This window comes from Astatotilapia calliptera, chromosome 11 (genome assembly GCF_964374335.1).
Source record: "Astatotilapia calliptera chromosome 11, fAstCal68.1, whole genome shotgun sequence".
In the NCBI taxonomy this organism is placed as follows: domain Eukaryota; kingdom Metazoa; phylum Chordata; class Actinopteri; order Cichliformes; family Cichlidae; genus Astatotilapia; species Astatotilapia calliptera.
Window position 1 is genome coordinate 37734050 of NC_137432.1, and position 17956 is coordinate 37752005.

General features: G+C 43.2%; 2 protein-coding genes and 1 pseudogene across 7 annotated transcripts in view; 2 read left to right on the plus strand and 1 right to left on the minus strand.

The window, feature by feature from the left end:
- Positions 1 to 17956, minus strand: part of LOC113032854 (CD276 antigen-like) — a 233851-nt pseudogene that overhangs the window by 138212 nt on the left and 77683 nt on the right. The gene's annotated exons all lie outside the window — the stretch shown is intronic.
- On the plus strand, positions 2973 to 8559 carry LOC113032754 (membrane-spanning 4-domains subfamily A member 4A-like). 3 transcript variants are annotated; one of them, XM_026185830.2, is made up of 7 exons: positions 2973 to 3113; positions 4137 to 4379; positions 4871 to 4972; positions 5063 to 5119; positions 5446 to 5631; positions 5763 to 5885; positions 8077 to 8559. In XM_026185830.2, exons 2-7 carry the CDS (start codon positions 4176 to 4178, stop codon positions 8122 to 8124), a joined length of 720 nt encoding a protein of 239 aa, XP_026041615.1. In that variant the 5' UTR covers positions 2973 to 3113; positions 4137 to 4175; the 3' UTR covers positions 8125 to 8559. The 3 variants fall into 3 exon arrangements, with proteins under 3 accessions (XP_026041615.1, XP_026041616.1, XP_026041617.1); XM_026185831.2 differs by having other exon boundaries at positions 3009 to 3146; XM_026185832.2 differs by having other exon boundaries at positions 3009 to 3079.
- nudt17 (nudix (nucleoside diphosphate linked moiety X)-type motif 17) lies at positions 10079 to 15248 on the plus strand. 3 transcript variants are annotated; one of them, XM_026185632.2, is made up of 9 exons: positions 10079 to 10207; positions 12475 to 12587; positions 12672 to 12788; positions 12907 to 13090; positions 13224 to 13249; positions 13376 to 13468; positions 13580 to 13678; positions 13957 to 14090; positions 14459 to 15248. In XM_026185632.2, the coding sequence occupies exons 2-9, from the start codon at positions 12513 to 12515 to the stop codon at positions 14622 to 14624; spliced, it is 894 nt and encodes a 297-aa protein (XP_026041417.2). In that variant the 5' UTR covers positions 10079 to 10207; positions 12475 to 12512; the 3' UTR covers positions 14625 to 15248. The 3 variants fall into 3 exon arrangements, with proteins under 3 accessions (XP_026041417.2, XP_026041419.2, XP_080164723.1); XM_026185634.2 differs by having other exon boundaries at positions 10129 to 10207; positions 12452 to 12587; XM_080308597.1 differs by lacking the exon at positions 10079 to 10207 and adding an exon at positions 12239 to 12290 and having other exon boundaries at positions 12406 to 12587.

The following is a 17956-nucleotide window of genomic DNA, read 5'->3' on the forward strand; positions in this document are numbered from 1 at the left end:
ATCCATATTAAAGCATAATATGGAGTCATGGAAAATTCTTCCCTTATCCACGATTGGTCGTATAAATTCCATAAAAATGGTCTCTCTTCCTAGATTTTTGCATCTTTGCCAGAATCTTCCTCTTTATCTCACTTCCTCTTTCTTTAAGGAATTGGACTCGATTATCACGTCTTACATATGGAACAACAAGAATCCTAGAATAGACAAATCTACGAGCGTTGACCTTCTGGCACCAGACATCCCCAGATCTTAGTAATTCTAACACCCCCCTTTGGGTTATAATGGAGGCTGACGTAGTAAGGGACTCCTCTTTAGAGGCCCTGCTTTTCTCCAGAGTGGGGAAAGCTGAGGTTTTTAAGAAACTAGGGTTTGTTCCAAAACAATCTGTGCGTATTTTAAACCAATTAGAGGTGTCCTTGAATTGTCAAACTCCTCTGTGCAGGCACCGATATGCTCTTTTGCCTCCCCTGGGTGATAAATCCACCATGTTTGGAGGGAGAAGGGCTTAATCAAATTTAAAGATCTTTATATATTTGGAAAATTTGCATCATTTTATCAGCTTGGGCAAAATTTCATTTTAACGCATTCACATTTTTACCGTTACCTACAAATTAGGCATTTTGTGCAATCCAATATCAAGAATTATCGAGATATTCCGAATGAACACAACTTCTTTAATGTGCTCCTGAGCCGTCCTTACTCCAAACATCGGATCTCTGCAGTTGTACATTTGTTTGATGAAAGTGTTGAGGCGCGGACTACGAGGATAAGAGACGCCCGGAGGGAGGAACTGGGTATAGAAATACCGGAATAAATGTGGGACAAATGCTTATCAAAAATTCATTCCTGCTCTGTTAACGGCTGACATTAATGAATACAATTTAAAGTTGTCCATCGGCTCCATTACTCCAAGGTTGGACTACACAAAATTTGTTCTTCGACTTCCCCCGTATGTGACAGATCGCATATTGGCTCATGACTAATTCCAGAATATTTGATTGGTACTCTAAAGCTTATGAAATCTTCATCACACCCAATCCAGAAATTGCAGTTTTTGGCTGCGTATGTTCCAGAACTATTCCTGCAACTATGCAGGTGTCAGTCGATGATGATGGTTGCAAAAAGACGTATCCTAAAGGAATGAAAGTCTGCTGTTCCTCCCTCCTTCACTGTCTGGCTCAATGACATGCTATCACTCATAAAATGGAAAATATTCTATACCTACAAACTTCTGCAGCAAATGTTTTCTCAAAATCCTGGACTCCATTTTTGAATTAACTTGGGAAAGCTCCGATTGTATGAACATGTACCATGTTTGTTACGTATTTATGATATTTGATGTACTCTGGATACTGGTAGTTCTTATCATCACAGTGATATTTCTTGTCTTCTTGCCTTAGCATCTGAGCTGTATTTGTTTGTTGATGGGGTTTTCTATATTGAAAAATTAAAATAAAATATTGCAAACAATCGTAAAACAACAACAACAACAACAAAAAAATGTATTAAACAATGTGAAACCTGCTTTGAATGTAACACGGGCTAAGATTCAATAAAACAGTCAATAAATCCATGCTTTATGATTGTAGGTATGAATGAATGTCGCCCCCTTGTGGCGTAAGTGAACTACACACGTGAACTTGTCGAGACTGAGTTAAGATGTTGAATGAATGATGCTGAATGTCCTTTATGAGTTGAAATCACCTTCATCAATATTTGATCTCCAAAATGTGAACAGTCATCAATAAATCACGAGCAGGACTTTGTTCTGTTTTTGTAAATACCTTCATTGAATAAAATTCTAAAGGCAATGTTTGGCTCTTGTAGAGTGTGAAACCTTTGCGTCCTGATCCCAAGACACGTATGTGAATCCTGGAGGAGAAGAAGCACATAAGAGCTCCGATGCTGTCATCTGCTCGTCAGTAATAAAGGTCTGTTAAACCTGTGCAAACACGCCGTCTTGTTTTTCCCCAGAAGCATGTGAGTGTTGACTTGTGTGTTTGTCACAGACAAACAGGCTGTGAAAGGGGGCGCTCTTCTGCTCAGTTCCTGCTCTGTGTTTTTATTTCATTTAAAAGCGTATCTGGGCCCTGTATTTAGCTTCTGTCTCAAGTTCAAGCTCTCGCCTTTTGCAGCATATTTACCTTCATGATTTGCTCCTTTAAAAGTCTGCGTTCCTGTGATTGGCCAACTTGTGGAAGCCAGCCAAGGGGCAGTTGTTATGAGCAGCACTACTTGTACACAGAGGGTGCCCCCAAACTAAAGGGTCATCAGCTGTTTGTCGCTGAAACAGCCTGTGGAGTCTCACTTCGAGGTTTTTCCGCTGGGATCCTGAACCTTTCATTGTCTGGGACCAGAAATTTGGGTTAATACTTTCACAGTGTGAGACACATCTTTGGGAATGAATACACAGCCGCAGTGGCAGTGGCTGTGTATTCAGATGTTGAGATGTTGTGAAACATCAAAATCTCCCACGAGTGTCTGCAGCACCCTGTTGAATCCGAGCAGAACTGTGGGGGCTGTTTAAAGAGTGTAACTAATGAAGTGGCATGTGAATGTATGATAAAAACGATAGGTCCCCTTAAAAGGAGGCAGGGAAAGTTGTTGCAAAGCTGCTTTTTCACGTTGATTATGGGAAATGTTGTGGTTTCCTTGTGCTGCCTTCAGGTGTTGTTGGAATTATGCCGAAATTTCCCTTCATATCCAGCAGATCCGCACACAGGAAAAGCATGTTCGTGATTTAAAAGTTATAATTTAATTATTTAAAACAACAACAACAACAACACCTGAAAGTGTCTTTTTAAAAGTTACACACAGTGATTGAAGACTGAATCTTCTGAAATCATTCCTTCTAATGTTTTTCAAAAAGGTCAGAAAGAAAATCCAAAGAAACAGCTCAGTTTATTTATGTTATTGTATTTGAAGCAATATTTCATCGTTTAATTAAATTGGACTGGAACTTTATCACATTATGGTCTTTCCGACAAGTGTTTGGTAAATCAGAATTCCGAGTTTACAGTTTGCTCCTGAAGGCAGCCTAACTTGATCCTGAACAGAAGCAACAGCAGCTGTTGTTCAGGTCAGAGAACTTCCGCGTGTCCACCTGATTGCAGGTAATGCTCAGGAGTAATCCTCAGCGTGGTCAGGTAATCCGTGCGTGTTTGCAGATGTTTCAGAGAGCAGCTCAGCCTCGAGATGATTGTTAGTCGATGTTTTTGATCTAATGCGCAGATGTATTTCCGGTTAGTTTATCGAGATTTGTTCGCGCGATTCTTATCTTAAAAATAAATAAATAAATAAAACAAAGAAAAACGTTGAAAAGCTCTCGTGTAGAGATAACTGCGATTTCAAAAGTCTGATATTTAGCGTCGAACTAAAAAACAAACAGCCGTTTTATTTTCCGGTAACCGCACTTCCTTATCACGCAGTGAGAAACTCCGAACCAGAATCCGCGTTAAATTCGGGGACTTTTGTTTAACAAAAGATTTTATAGCAACGTTTGAAAGTTTGATGAGTGACCAGTGGATACATGTTATCATCTTAAAATGTCAAACAAAGAGGAAGAAGCGCGCTGAGCAGCAGCCATAAGCTCATATTTCATTTGATTATTAGTTTGCTATCATTCCCGTGTTGACTGTAATACTGGTGATAATGTAAGACGCGCGTCCTTACACGTGTTGTCTTTGCTCTTCAGCTCCTCAGTCGCGCTTCAGCTGCTTCAGCTGAATCATTAAAGCGAGACTTCCAGTCAATCAATTAAAACAGGTTATTAATGATTTCAAAGTCTTTCGGGTTTTCGTAAATACCTCTTTTCACCGACATCAACTTTAAAGCAGGAAGTTAACTTTCTCTGTGTTTGTTATCGATATTTGATACCAGCATCATAAACCTGAAAACTGTGTTTTTGGTGGCCCCCATTTGGCCACCCCTGAATGTGGAGCTCTTTTAGATTCTTAAAATGTCATAAAGGCAAAATTCAGAGAATTATTGCTAAACCAGAATCATTTTCTCCTGTAAGTCTGTCTGAAGAACATCTGGAAGCTAAAGTCGATCAGCTGCTGCAAATTCCCTTCTCCTCCCTAATACTCAAACATTGTTGGCCCCTCCCTCATTGTTTGCACTTGTGGTTTTTCCAGAATTTTCCCTCTGAGCTTCTGTGACCTCTGACCTTTATCATGGCATCCACATCTATCACCACCATCGGGGGAGTGATGGTCGTGACTCAGGTCATTCCCAAGGATGACGGCTCCATCCAGCTCCAGAATGCCAGCAGCTCCACTGCACCGGCCCCTCCCCCTGTGAAAAAGACCACACCCATCCCAGTCAAGATGGACGACATAACCGTTGCCTTCATGCGGGGACAGCCGCACGCTCTCGGGGTGAGCGTCTGGACTCTGACCATCATATTCATCGCAACAAAGCACAGACACAAACACGTTTTCACAGTCAGAGCGACTTACACGTCATGATGATGTCATCACCTCTGACCAACCAGAATAAACTTTCCTGACAGTTTTTAGCTGTTCTTCAGTTTCAGAGTAATAGGAGGCTCACTAAGTCATGTGATCAGAATGGCTTATGGTAAATCTACGTAATTCAGTTAAATAAAGCTTTGGCTTTATTTAACTTTAAATCGTTAAAGGTAGGTTGAGCTAAAGGAAGACGCACATGGATCAGATTTTATTGTAATAATAAAGGTTTAATGAAGCTGCCAGAAGCGCCTGTGACCTGTGACACCACAGGCTGCTCTCAGCCTGCACACAGGTCATCTTTGATGCTGTTTTTCAGTTTGGTGGTGTTTTAACAAGAACTTTAAAATCTGCATTATTTTTCATCTTTGCTCATGTTGCGTCTCCGTCTGTGTCCTCAGGTCGTTCAGATCATGATCGGGCTGCTGTGCATCCTGTTCAGTCTGACCGCCATCTCCTCGTGGGCCATGATCGCCTACTCTCCATTCGCCCTCGGCGCCGCTGTACGTACACACAAACATGATTAATAATCTTCAGGTAAAGCCTCACAGGGGTCATGTGTCGTCTAACCACGCCTCTCTGCTGTCGTGCAGTTTGTCGTCTCCGGCTCGGTGGCCGTGGCAGCAGGGAGACGCACTTCCATCTCACTGGTGAGTTTTAGAGAAACCAGAAAGAGGATGTGTGAGTGACAGGTCAGCAAACTCAGACCTGCTGATTACAGCTGAATGACAAACTAATGAAATACCAAAGCTGCAGCTCCTCCTTCTTGGACCGTCTGTTAGTGCCGTGACCTCACAGCAGCCATATTGTTGGTCAGATGATGTCATTAAAAATGGTCCATTTCAGGGACGGTTAGCTGCAGCGGTGTGATTCCTCTGGAGCTTCGGTTAAAGTCACAGACTGTGTATCAAAGATGGATGAAGCCATTGTAGTTTGTTAGCCGCTGTTAGTTTAGCCATATCTGGTGTTTGTGCAGGTTTGGGGGTCCCTGGTGTCCAACGTGATAAGCGTCCTGATTGGCCTGGCCGGTGTGGCCTACACCTGTTGGCTGCTGGCCGAATGCCCCCCCTCCGATCGCTTCTGTGACCGACAGAGCTTCATCGAGTTCAAGGACGTAGAAGGCCTGAGGAGGAAATGCAGCCAAAATGTTTATATGCTGAATGTAAGTTTATCTCTGTCTGGTCTTCAAGGCCGGACTCTCGGTGCACCTCAGATCTGGTCCCGGGGTCTTCCCTGAGCACAGGAGCAGGTTGTTCTTTGTGTGTATTTCCTGTTTCATATTTCCTGTTTCAGGTGGTTCTTTACGGGCTGCTCGGCCTCTTCCTGGTTCTCCTCGTCCTGCAGACCTGCGTCACCATCGTCGTCTGTGTTTTCTCTGGCAAAGCCATCAGGCTCCGCACACCTTCTTCTCTCAGCGTAAGACTCCTCCTACCAATAATATTAACTCCGCCTCTCAAGAAATGCTGATGTGTTCAGTCGCAAGAGAGAAAAAAAGAAAATTAGCAAAATAATAATAAGACCTGCTGAAATACATTTTTAATATCAGCTTTTCTTGCATAAAAAGATTTGATGAATCCGAAAAATATTTTCAGTCTTTGTAAACTGGGATTATAATTTATTTCCTCCTGCTTTAAATATATTTTTTCTTATCCTGTCTTCCTTCTCTCACCCCAACCAATCACAGCAGATGGCCCCGCCCCTCCCTGAGCCTGGTTCTGCTGGAGGTTTCTTCCTGTTAAAAGGGAGTTTTTCCTTCCCAATGTCGCCAAAGTGCTGCTCATAGGGGGTCATATGATTGTTGGGTTTTTCTCTGTATCTATGAAGCGCCTTGAGGCGACTTTTGTTGTGATTTGGCGCTATATAAATAAAATTGAATTGAATTATCAATTCCTCCCACCATCCAAAGATATGCAGCTTGTGGGGATAGGTTAATTGGATAATCCAAATTGCCACTAAGTTTGAATGTGCGAGTGAATGTGAGTGCGAATGGTTGTCTGTCCCTGTGTGTTGGCCCTGCGACAGACTGGCGACCTGTCCAGGGTGTACCCCGCCTCTTGCCCTATGACAGCTGGGATAGGCTCCAGCGCCCCCTGCGACCCTGAAAAGGATAAGCGGAAGTGAATGGATGGATGGATGAATTATCAGATAGCCAGAGATAAAACTGAAGTGCAGAGCGCTTTCACCACCCAGAAAACTTTATACAGATTACTGACACGCTGACGTGCTGGACTGTCAGGAAATGATTTATATATAGAATAAGTTTCACTTTGGTCCTTTCAGCTCCCGTCTCAAACAGACCCGACTTTTATGTCGTGTGTCCGAGCCTGAAGGCATCGCCGCAGGTTCATTTCCTAAAATGAAATTCAAGTTGAAAGATTTCTATTTTGACGCAGTAGAAGAAATCGCGTGCACTTCACAGACGCTGATGTGCACGCGGTCAGAACGCGAAATTCAGCAAGTGATTAAAAAATATCAAGAGCATCAAAATTGATCTCATGGTGCACAAGAAGACTGAAGGGCCGATGTTAGTGGTGCAACGGATCACGGTTGATTTAAGCAGCCCTTTGCTGCCCAATCCGACCGGGTTAAAGCTGTTACAAAAGCTGTTGGGGTGTTTAGCTGAAGCCGTATTCTGTTGTGCAAAACAAGGGGTTTAAACTAGTCAACGTGTTAGTTAATGCATTGACGCCGTGCAGCCCCATGCACGGGCGATCCGCGGTAACTAGTTAACGGAGATTTGCCGCATTAATGCAGTTATGGCATTAACGTCATTTTAACTAGATTTATGCTGACAGCACTAGTTTAAACTATGATGAGCGTGCTTGAGCCACGCTATGATATCCCGTCGCGCATCTGCTTCAGTGACAAGATCCTTCCAAGCATGCATGAGCAGGAAAAGTTATGGCTGAGCTGTCCCAGGCATCTTCTGTTGCCCTAACTACAAATGGGTGGAGCTCCAGGGCAACGGAAAGCTACGTGACCGCTCATTATATCACAGCGGAGTGGTAGATACAAAGCCCTGCACTGCCCTATACTGCATCTTAATTTGTTTTTATGTAATTGCGCGGAATGAGTCTTGAGTTGAATGTTTTTTAATAGGCAAAAAATACTTAAATAAGTAAATAGTGAGTTAAATTTTTGGCTTCTTTTTTTTTCTTCTGCTGATCCGAAAATTGATCCGATCCGCGACGAAGAAAAAACGCGATCTGATCCGAACCGTGAGACTTTTGATCCGTTGCACCACTAGCCGACAAATTGAAATGTTTCGGTTTGATGTCTGATCACCAAAAATGTGTAACTACGCCTCCTGCAGTGACGGAGGAATGGAACGGTCCATTATTCACACCTAAAGGATTCAAAACCTGAAATATTCAGCTTATTAACTCATTGAATCCCTTTAACTGAAAATGATCTGTGATTGGTTAATGAGGCTTTTGCAGGTTTAAGAGAGAAATAAAATCATGAAAACATAAAATATCAAAAATTATAGTCAAACATTTACAAGGAAAAAAAACTTTATTCTCAGGTATGAAGCATTTTAAATGTTTGTTTTTGAGAACATTTCCAGAACAGCCGATGTTGATGTCGTCTGACCTTTGACCCGCAGGCGGAGTCTGATGATCGCAGAGGTCTGCTGCCACCCTACTCGCCCTGAGAGGAGGAATCATCTGAGAGCACTTCAGATGCTGCAGGAGTCTGACTCCGTCTGTCTTTTCTTGCTTTTTTTTTTTACTGAGGTGTCACTGGCAACTTTTGCACAGCATTCTGGGTAATTTAGGGGGAAATCTGCCATGTTAGTGTAATCAAACCGTAATCATCATTATTACTGACAGTCATTTCAAATCACGCTCTTGTATTGTAACGTTAACACTACAATAAATTGTTTTTATGCAACTATAATGCAACAGAGCTGCATTATAGTTGCACTTTTCAAAGGGAGGCTAGAAACCCAGTCAAAGTTATGTTTGCAGATGCCTCTGACGTTTTTGTCTGACCTTCAATATGAATGTGAGGCAGCTGAGCCTCCACAGCCTCCCAGTCTCTGATTTCTCTGCATCATCTAAGAATTAAACACCTGTCACTTGCAGTATTTGCACTGAATACATTTTCTGTCTTTCAAACTGCAAAAAACCTTCAGAATGTCAGTAAAAGGATTAATTGTCTCCAGCTGTTTTAGAGCCAAATAACAAGAAGAGAAATGGACTGATTCTTATATAGCGCTTTACTACGGAGCCCCGCAGGGGACATGAGAGAAAAAAAAATTAAGACGGACTTTTGCGAGATCTCGCAAAAGTTTTAGCCGCATTCTTCGGAGGCCGCCAGCTCGAAGCCGACCGGGAGGTCGAGGCAGAAAGCGGTGTTCCTCCCGGCTGTAGTAGGTCTCGACCTCCCGTTAGCTTCGAGCTAGTGGGTGTCAGATCTCCGAAAACGTTGGAGCACTTTTGCAAATATGTGACGTCTTGTAAACCGAGCAGGTATCTGACGTTTACACAACTACATTCACGCCTCAAAATATCTTAAGTGTATTTTGTGACCCAGAAAGAGTAATATTACAACTAAGTAGCTGCCGCCATTGTTGGAGTTTTGCGAGATCTCGCAAAAGTCCGTCTTAATTTTTTTTTCTCCCATGTCCCCTGCGGGGCTCCGTACTTTTCTACTCTCCCGGAGTACTCAAAGCGCTCTATACAACATGCCACATTCACCCAGTCACACCCATCCTCACAAGCACTGACTCTAAACTGAGTGCTAACAACATTCACACACACAGTCAAACTTCAATGGATGCATCGGAGAGCAACTTGGGGTTAGCATCTTGCCCAAGGATACCCGGAGGTATCGAACCTCAACCTTCCGATCAGTAGGTGACCAGCTCTACCTCCTGAGTTAAAGCCACCCCGAAAAAAGTGCTCTCAATAAAAAAGTTTCCCCGATATACCTTTTCCATTTTCTGACAAAAGTTTCAATGACAGGATTTCATAAACAACAAAGGTATACTCACAGTGTGTTAAAAGCCAGGGCATAAAAATGTGTCTTTAGTAAAATGATCACGTGTTTGTGCCGATCTAATATTTCAGGGGAGGCTATTCCAAAGTCTGGGACCTGCCACAGAAGGCTCCATCGCATTTGAGATTAGTCCGTGGGATGGACAGCATTAATTTTGAGCTACACCTCAGGGTTTTTTCCTGGAACAGAAACAGAAAGGAGCTCAGACAGGTAGGAAGGGGCTCGGGCGTTAACCGACTTAAAAACAAAAAGTCAAAGTGTAAATTGGATCCTGTAGGAGACGAGAAGCCAGTGCAGAGAAGCTAAAACTGGGGTTATACGTAGGGCTGGGTATCATCACTGATTTCTAGAATCGATTCGATTCCGATTCACAAGGTCCCACATCGATTCGATCCACGATTCGATTCGATTATCAAAACCCACCCCTAGTTATATGCTCTCTGTTTGGTAGTTAGCAGGCGAGCAGCTGCTAACTATTATAATTTATTTAATCTGGCGCACACAACATTTTACTTCAATTACAAAAAAATCCCCAAAACATTAAGTTTCTGTATAATACCATGATGGGGGAAGTTAATGGTTCAGGACTTTTCCATAAACAATAAAAAATACGAAGATTGAATCAGTTCGACCAAAACGAAGAAGAAAAGCTTTTATTTTGAAGTATGGAAGCGGAAGTTGGATCCGGCTGAAATGACCTGCAGGAGTTAGCGAGCGCCTTCTTCTCTTTTTCAGTAGGTTTCTGCTTCTTCTGCTGTGTTTCTGAGCGAGCCTGTGTATCGGGGTTAACCCGTAATCCCTTCACTAACACATGTGCAGGTTAATGTGCAGGAAGTTGTTTTTTCCAGAGCGTTTTACTTCCGCTAAACGAGGGTGTTAGCTAAAGTTAGTTAGCTTTGTGCACAGTTTGAGCCCAAAGTCCCAGCTGTTGACAGCTGTTCTGCTAACAGGCGGTCTGTATTTGTCTGGTTTAAACAGCTGGACTCGGCACTAAAGTTATGAAAATGAGCTGCTTAATGAACACTTGGTTGTTTGAATGAATATAATAATATAATGTGTTTTCTTCTGAAATGGCTCATGTCTGCTTTTTCCCAGCGCTGTTTTTATTCGCAAAGTACTTTTATACGTCCTTTAATAACGAACGTAAAACTGACTGAAGTTAAACATGTCTCATTCAAGACAGACCAGGCCAAGAGGGCCGCACAAATGACAACAAATATAACATTAACCGTTTCAATAAAGGTGTTTGAGTGGCTAAAAAAGACCGGATCTACAGTAAATCAGAATCATGAAGACACCTACAAAACAAGTAATATCTTTATTTTATATAAAACGCTCTCAGAAGTTATCAATATCACATATTTAAAATACACTAAAAACACACAGAACCGTCACAAATCCCTTCTTAGCACAACACCGCGATCTCGCTGCCCTTTTAAATATTTCTCTTTCTCCCTTTTCACACTTGTGCTGAGTGTGAGTCATTCCAGCATTTCTAGGCCCTGACATAGAGAAGCAATGTTGCTGTGCTGTGTGATAGTTTGGAAACATGACACTGATCCAACACCTCGAGGTCCTGCAGAAGCTTCCTGCAGGATCACCGAGGCTCTCAGGATCTGTAGATCTTCACAGTCTGATGCTTTCGTGTTTTGATGATTTACTTTTGCCACTACATTAAAAAAGTAAAAGGAGTCCTGAATATGTTCTGACCAGCCACGTCTCCCACATAGTGATATGATCCTTCCAGTTTAATTAAAATGCACTTTCTCCGGTGAAAGATCAGCAGATCAAATATCCTGGGGATCGGTGCAGTTAGTTATTGATGCGTCCATCAGGATGTGGATGCTTAACTGAGTCACAGAAACAATAATGAACCAAAAACAGTTTTAGCGGAGCTGTAATGTGTTTTTCTGTGGATACATTCTGCACTGATGATATTATGAGAGATCAAAAATGCTGAAAACTTAATGAATTTAAAAAACTCTAAATTTCGTCCCATTTTATGCACTTCGTATTCTAGTATTTGGAGTATAGAGGTGAAATTGAGCAAAGATCAGCTGATTGTGAGGCGTCAGATGGGACAAACATGTTAATGTTTTTGGATTTATTACATGTTTACGGTCATTTTAGCTTAAACTCTGTGTGTTATGTATTAAAATCAGTGATGGGATTAACGGCGTTACAAGTAACGGAGTTACTTTTTCAGTAACGAGTAATCTAATTCCTATTCCTATCGTTACAATGCCGTTACAGTTACTAACAAGAAAACGCGGTCCGTGACTATTTTTCAACCAACAGACGGTTGAAGCTGTGTTCAGTTTACAGCTGCAGGAAGTAGCTGTAAGTAATCTGGACGCTGCAGCTTTAGGCAGCTGCGCTCCCGCGGACGGTGATCACGAGCAAAGAGGCAGAAGTTTTAGGAGTGACGTGTTGTCTTGTGTAGTTAGTGTTGTGGATAGTTCTGTGTTGTGTGTCAGAACAATGAGGCGGCTGCTGTCTCCAGGTAGAAACAGGAGTGACACACCTGCTGCTGTCAGACCTGCAGGCATCAGGCTGTGATGTTGTTTGCAAAACGTGTGCATATAATTTTAAAACTGTCAGTTTATGTTTGCATTTGAAGTTGTGAAATATGATTCATTAAACATGTTTGTGGTTGTTACAGTAAAAATATCACTTTTTCTACTCGGGTTTTATGTTTTTTGTCTGATTTGAGATCAGTTGTGTTACAGTTTGTCAAAATGAAAACATGCCTGTAGATTCAGACACGTGAGGCTGTGCTGATGAGACCAAACAAGGCAAAGGAAACAGTTTTTAAAGGTGAAATGTGGAGGAACGCAATAGTTACTTTTCAAGTAACTAATTAACTCAGTTACTAACTCAGTTACTTTTTTGAAGAAGTAACTAGTAACTATAATTAATTACTTTTTCAAAGTAACTTGCCCAACACTGATTAAAAGGGAGTGGACTGTCCTTTCAAGGCGTGTTGTGGTCACGTGTTCAGCTCCTGCAGACGGACGTGGTCGGGGTCGAGGGGTCGCCATGGATAAAGTGAGGAGGATCCTGGTGTGTGTGTGCAAAGAGCGAGCGGCTCCACGGCGAGCTCAGTTTGTTCAGGTTGGTGCAGATGTCGGCTCACACCATCTTTAGAGCAACAGAGGGGGCGCTGTTCTCATCTTTCTTCTTCTTGATGTGTGTCAGAGTGTAACGGGTCACTTCACTGACAGCGGCGAGGATGAGGTGGAGGTGAGCTGCACGCTGGAGAAAAATCAGTTCATTCTTTACAAAGGAGACAGAGGGCGAGGGGTCCCGCTGAAGGTCAGACACGCTGAGCATTCGCTCCTCTGCATCTGCACTCAGTTCAATTTAATTCGGTTGTATTTATACGGCAAGTTTCACAACAACAGCTCAGGGTTTCCTGCTGTTTCTCTCTCAGAGGCCTGCTTTCTGTCCCATCAAACACCTGTCAGCCACGGACGCAGCTGCAATCCCATTGGACATCCAACAGCGTGGAGTGGATGTGGGTGTGGCTATCCTCCTGCAGACAGCCAATCAGAGAGTGTTGCTGACACGGCGGGCAAAGGAGCTTCGCATATTTCCCAACGTCTGGGTTCCTCCAGGTTCAGCACACAGATCTGTGTTTGCACACATTATTAAACACACACACACACACACACACACACACACACACACACTCGTTGTTACGGGTTTTCTTGTTTTGTAACGCTCTTCATGTATTGTGTTGATATTTAGGAGGTCACGTGGAGCTAGATGAGACGGTACATGTTTCCTTTGCTCCCAGCATCATTTTACGTGTCGTTTAGTCAGTGTGACGACTTCTACAACAAGGCAAACGAGGTTAACACAAAGTAACTGTGTGAACTTTATTCCTGTAACGTGTGAAGCTGCTGGGTGCAGGTCTGAGAGAGCTGCACGAGGAAACTGGACTCAAACTGGAGCCGGAGCAGGTGTCTCCAACAGTGCTGGGCCTGTGGGAGGTGAGACGGTGACCCGAGTGTCTTTTAGTCACTGCCTGCTGCTCTTATTTACGTCGTACGCTGTGAGGTTATATATGTCACAGCCCTCTGTGTGTTCTGTCTGACCGTCAGTCGGCGTTTCCTCCCATGCTGTCCAGAGGACTTCCTCAGAGACACCACGTAGTCGTCTACATGCTGCTGCACTCGTCTCTCACTCACCTGCAGTTACAGGTAACAGCTACGGGGGCTCGGGCTGCCTCCCCTTTCATGGTGGATGTGATTTTGGATCATTTTGGCACCTAATGAATGATTTGACATGATCTTTTGTCTACTTGATGTTGGATGATGATAAAATGGACCCAGCAGGCACAACTCGGCTGTTACTTTAATGTTTTTGTGACGTTACCCCTCTGTCTCTAACATTTGTCTCGTTGTGAATGATCCCCTCTGCTGTTATTTTAAAGTGAGCTGGCCTCTTGTGTGATTCCTCTCGTTGTCTGCACCCGCAGCCCTCTCTCAGGCCTTCACCTGCTGAGGTCAGCGCGTGTCTGTGGGCGGACAGCCGGCTGGTCAGAGCCATCGTGTCTGCTGTGGACGGAGACGACGCCAGCGTTCAGCTGGACGACCTGCCGAGCAGCATCAGGTATCACGGGTTTAGATGCAGAGCTGGACGCCACGAAGCTTCCAGCTCACAGAGTTTGTGCTGATGTCAATACCTGAGATGTGCTTGTGAGTCCATTAGAGCTCAGCTGCTTGTGTTATGAAGCACAGCTTGTTTTGTAGTTGTTTTCTACAGGAACAGAGAGGATGCTGTGCATCCTGTAAATTGTGTTCTTGCCTGTTATGTATGTGAGGCTTTGTGTGGCGTCCTGGCCTGACAGCTCAGAGACAAAAAAAGCATGGTGCCCTCACAAAACCTGCAGACACTGACATCAATGCAGCACAAACTGCGAGCTGGATGTGTCACGGCACGGGCATGTGCTTCTTTTCTGAGCCCTTCTGTGTCTCCAGCGTGTCGCAGGTCTCTGCAGACGGAGCTCTGACCGAGTCTTCGATGCCTCTGGCGGTCTTCACCAGTCGCGCTCCAGCCAGCGGTCCTGACGTGGAGCGGGTCAGCACCGGGACCAAGTTCGCCCTGGAGCTGTGGCTGAGGAGCCTCGATGTCCCTGACCTGTGACCCCGACCCCCTGTAAAAGCCCACCCTGCAGACATCAAGAAGGACGCACAGGGACGAGAAAAATGGTGCCGCTGTGGATCCCACTGCTGTTCTTCACTGAAACACTGCAAGTCATGTGTGTTTTACTTCAGGCCAGCAGGGGGCGGTGCAGGCCAGTGCACAGGTGGCTGTTTAACACAGGAGAGGAGGGGGTCACACAGGTGGCTGTTTAATGAGCTCATCTTTCAGTCTCATGTAAAAACAGTAAAACATATTAATGTACAAACTTTTATCAGGTGTCACTCTGAAGGTGCTCGTGTTCGCAGCGTCACATTTCTGTAGAAATAATATAATAAAGCCGTATTTTTGGTTGTGGCGTCTCCTCAGAGACGTCCGAGAAGACGAGTTTTCCAAAATCCTGTTTCAGAGTACGACGTCCTGGACTTATTATCTGGAACGATCATGTCATTCAAATGAAAATCTGTTTCCTTTTCACATAAATTCGATTTTTATTATTTAAATAGAAGTTTGCACTGCACAGCATACCTCATCACGGGCAGAGGAAGCTCGTGGACTGTGGAAACGTAAAAACTGGATGTTTGCTTAGTTTGTTTTTTGACACTGCAATAAATATTCTGTCCTGAACTCTTCTGGTTATATTTATTTCTTGTTTTACAGTTTTGTTCAATCGCTAACAAGCGCCTACCCATACTTCAGATACTTTTTCTAAACTCTTAACACAGACTCACACCTACAAAACACAATTGGCCAAATGGATAATTTCCTTCTCAAAAATACATTTTTTTAAATATATACTAACTCTTCATTTCAAAATAGAACACATCTTTCTCTGCACACACTAACTGTACAAAAACACTATAAATCTGACTCAAAATGAAATTAGTCTGTCAAAGAATAACACTTGTTTTCACTTCACAAGGTACATGCAGTCAAAGTACACCAGGTTTCAAAATACTGGCTATTATTGACATTACAAAAACTGCATAGACTTTTATGTTTCAGTTTTACAGGTATTTGCATGCGAAACATGCAATCCACCATTTTGACACCAGAAATGTCTTGGTTGGTAACTGTATGTCCACATGTACAGTAATGTTCACATTCAAAAGCATTCCAGTAAAAAGCAAACAAGTTTTTGTTTCTTTACTGTTTACCACAGGAGGTACAGTAGAAACACGGTATGATAGGACAGAGAAAGTTTTACAGTATTGCTTACAGTGAACAAAATATCCATGAAACACACAAGAGCATTCTGAACAAAAAAACAACAGCAAAAAGCCAAGATAAAAAGGGGGGAGGTGGGCTAAAAAAAGGCAAAAAATTTGCATCTAATCTCTGCGATCTTCAGGGTTAGGCCACATGTTTTCATCAACATCACATCTGATGTCATCCAAGTCGATGCACCTGGGATAAAACCGCCTGGTATGTCGGATCCACCCTTGGCAATCGTCAACTGTGATGTCCCTGGAGCCAGCATCCATGGCTTCAAGGAGGGACATCTGGTCATGTGGCTGATGGTCATAAACCTTCCACCTCCATGCAGAAAAGAACTCCTCTATGGGGTTGAGGAAAGGTGAATAGGGTGGAAGGAAGAGACTTACCAGTCTTGGGTGGACTTCAAACCATGTTGTTATTGCTTGCGAGTGATGGAAAGCCACATTGTCCCAGGTAATTACAAAGGTCCTCATGTTTTCACCCTCCTGACCCTGCTCTGGAACCAGGCGCTGGTGGAGATCATTGAGAAAGGCAAGCAAGCGCTCTGTATTATAGGGTCCAACCTGACATTTGTGAAGGAGTAATCCTGCATTTGCAATTGCTGCACACATGGTAATGTTTGCCCCTCTCTGTCCTGGCACATCAACTGTGGCCCTTTTTCCAATTACATTTCATCCACGTCGACGCCTTTTGGCCAGATTGAATCCTGCCTCATCGATGTCTATGAATTCATGAGGGGCCTGGTTGGCCTCCAATTCCATAACTCTCTGAAACAAAGTTTATGTAAGTCATGTTATTACTGTATACCATACTGTACTGTAACCTAGTATTGTGTAGGTTACCTACTTGCAAAGTGCAAAGCTTATAGAACTGGACATTGGATTGAATATACACTATACCTGGACATATTGTCGTCGTAGCTCCTTGACCCTCTCACTGTTCCTCTCAAAGGGAACAGTGTAGAGCTGCTTCATCCACACTCTGTGTTTGGACAATGTCCGCGTAATGGTTGTGAGGCTGATTCTATCGATATTGTCAAATATCTCATGGTCCGCCACAATTCTAGTTTGAATTTCACGCAGTTTTATTGCATTATTTGCAGTAACCATTTCCACAATGGCAAGCTCCTGATCATTACTGAGGAGCTTTCCTCTTCCCCCAGAGGGTGGAAGACGTTGCATTCTTTAGAAAGACAGACAATTCAACATATGCATTACTGTATGACCATATTGACATGTCAAGTGAGAATAGGAACAATCCATGTAAAATGCAATACTTACCTGTTGGTTTGTTGAAAGATGCGTATAATGGAGGCAACCGTTGACCGCCTCAAATTGGGCTGCACTCTTTCACCAGCCTCTCTTAGTGAAAGACCATGGTTGATTACATGGTCAATGATAGTGGCACGGATTTCATCACTGACTACTGTTCTTGCAGCCCTTGGAATGCCACCACCACGCATTCTTACACCTATACCTTGCCCTCTCCTTGGGCCTGCTCTTCTCCCTGGGCCCCTTGCTCTTACTCTTCCTCGACCAGACATTACAGTGTTTGTCTTTTTTTTGTTTCCAAAAACATCACTCCTCAAGGTCTTGCCTTATGAATCCCACTGAGTCTAAGCCAGAATGGAAGAAGGTGTGGTTGGCCCAATTTACCCAACATAAATCAGCTGTGTGTCAATTATTCAATTATTTGTTTGTTTACAGCTGAGATATATTTTTGATATTGATATTGTTTTTGTACTGATATCATTGCAGAGGCAGAGGTTTTTATACTGTATCTACGGTTTGGAATATTGTTTTTGCTATTGTGGGATGTTGTGTGTTAACATTCGTAGATACTACAAGAACAGTCCATAGTTTTGTTGGGAGGTATAACTTGTCTGTTAAGAAAATGTAAGCATTGTGGAAATGTGTTCACTGACTGCATATTGGGTGCACACGACATGAAATGTGTGAATGGTATGGCCACAACAGACCGATGCTGTGCTAATTGTGTTTAGAGTTTTGCAAATGTGACAACTGTTTGGACAAATGCTTGTTAGCGACTGAAAAAACTGTAATATTTAGCTTTTCAGAGCCGGCCTCTCTGCTCTTTCACTCACTGTCAGTCCTCGT

What these genes read in the sequence shown, in the direction of transcription:
- LOC113032754 (XM_026185830.2), top strand. Translation starts at nt 4,176, where the DNA reads ATGGCATCCACATCTATCACCACCATCGGGGGAGTGATGGTCGTGACT. An exon ending in CATTCGCCCTCGGCGCCGCT is followed by an intron (nt 4,973 to 5,062) that starts GTACGTACACAC and finishes GCTGTCGTGCAG; the next exon opens with TTTGTCGTCTCCGGCTCGGT. An exon ending in GACGCACTTCCATCTCACTG is followed by an intron (nt 5,120 to 5,445) that starts GTGAGTTTTAGA and finishes GTGTTTGTGCAG; the next exon opens with GTTTGGGGGTCCCTGGTGTC.
- nudt17 (XM_080308597.1), top strand. Translation starts at nt 12,254, where the DNA reads ATGAGACCAAACAAGGCAAAGGAAACAGTTTTTAAAG. An exon ending in GGCGAGCTCAGTTTGTTCAG is followed by an intron (nt 12,588 to 12,671) that starts GTTGGTGCAGAT and finishes GATGTGTGTCAG; the next exon opens with AGTGTAACGGGTCACTTCAC. An exon ending in TCACTCACCTGCAGTTACAG is followed by an intron (nt 13,679 to 13,956) that starts GTAACAGCTACG and finishes CTGCACCCGCAG; the next exon opens with CCCTCTCTCAGGCCTTCACC.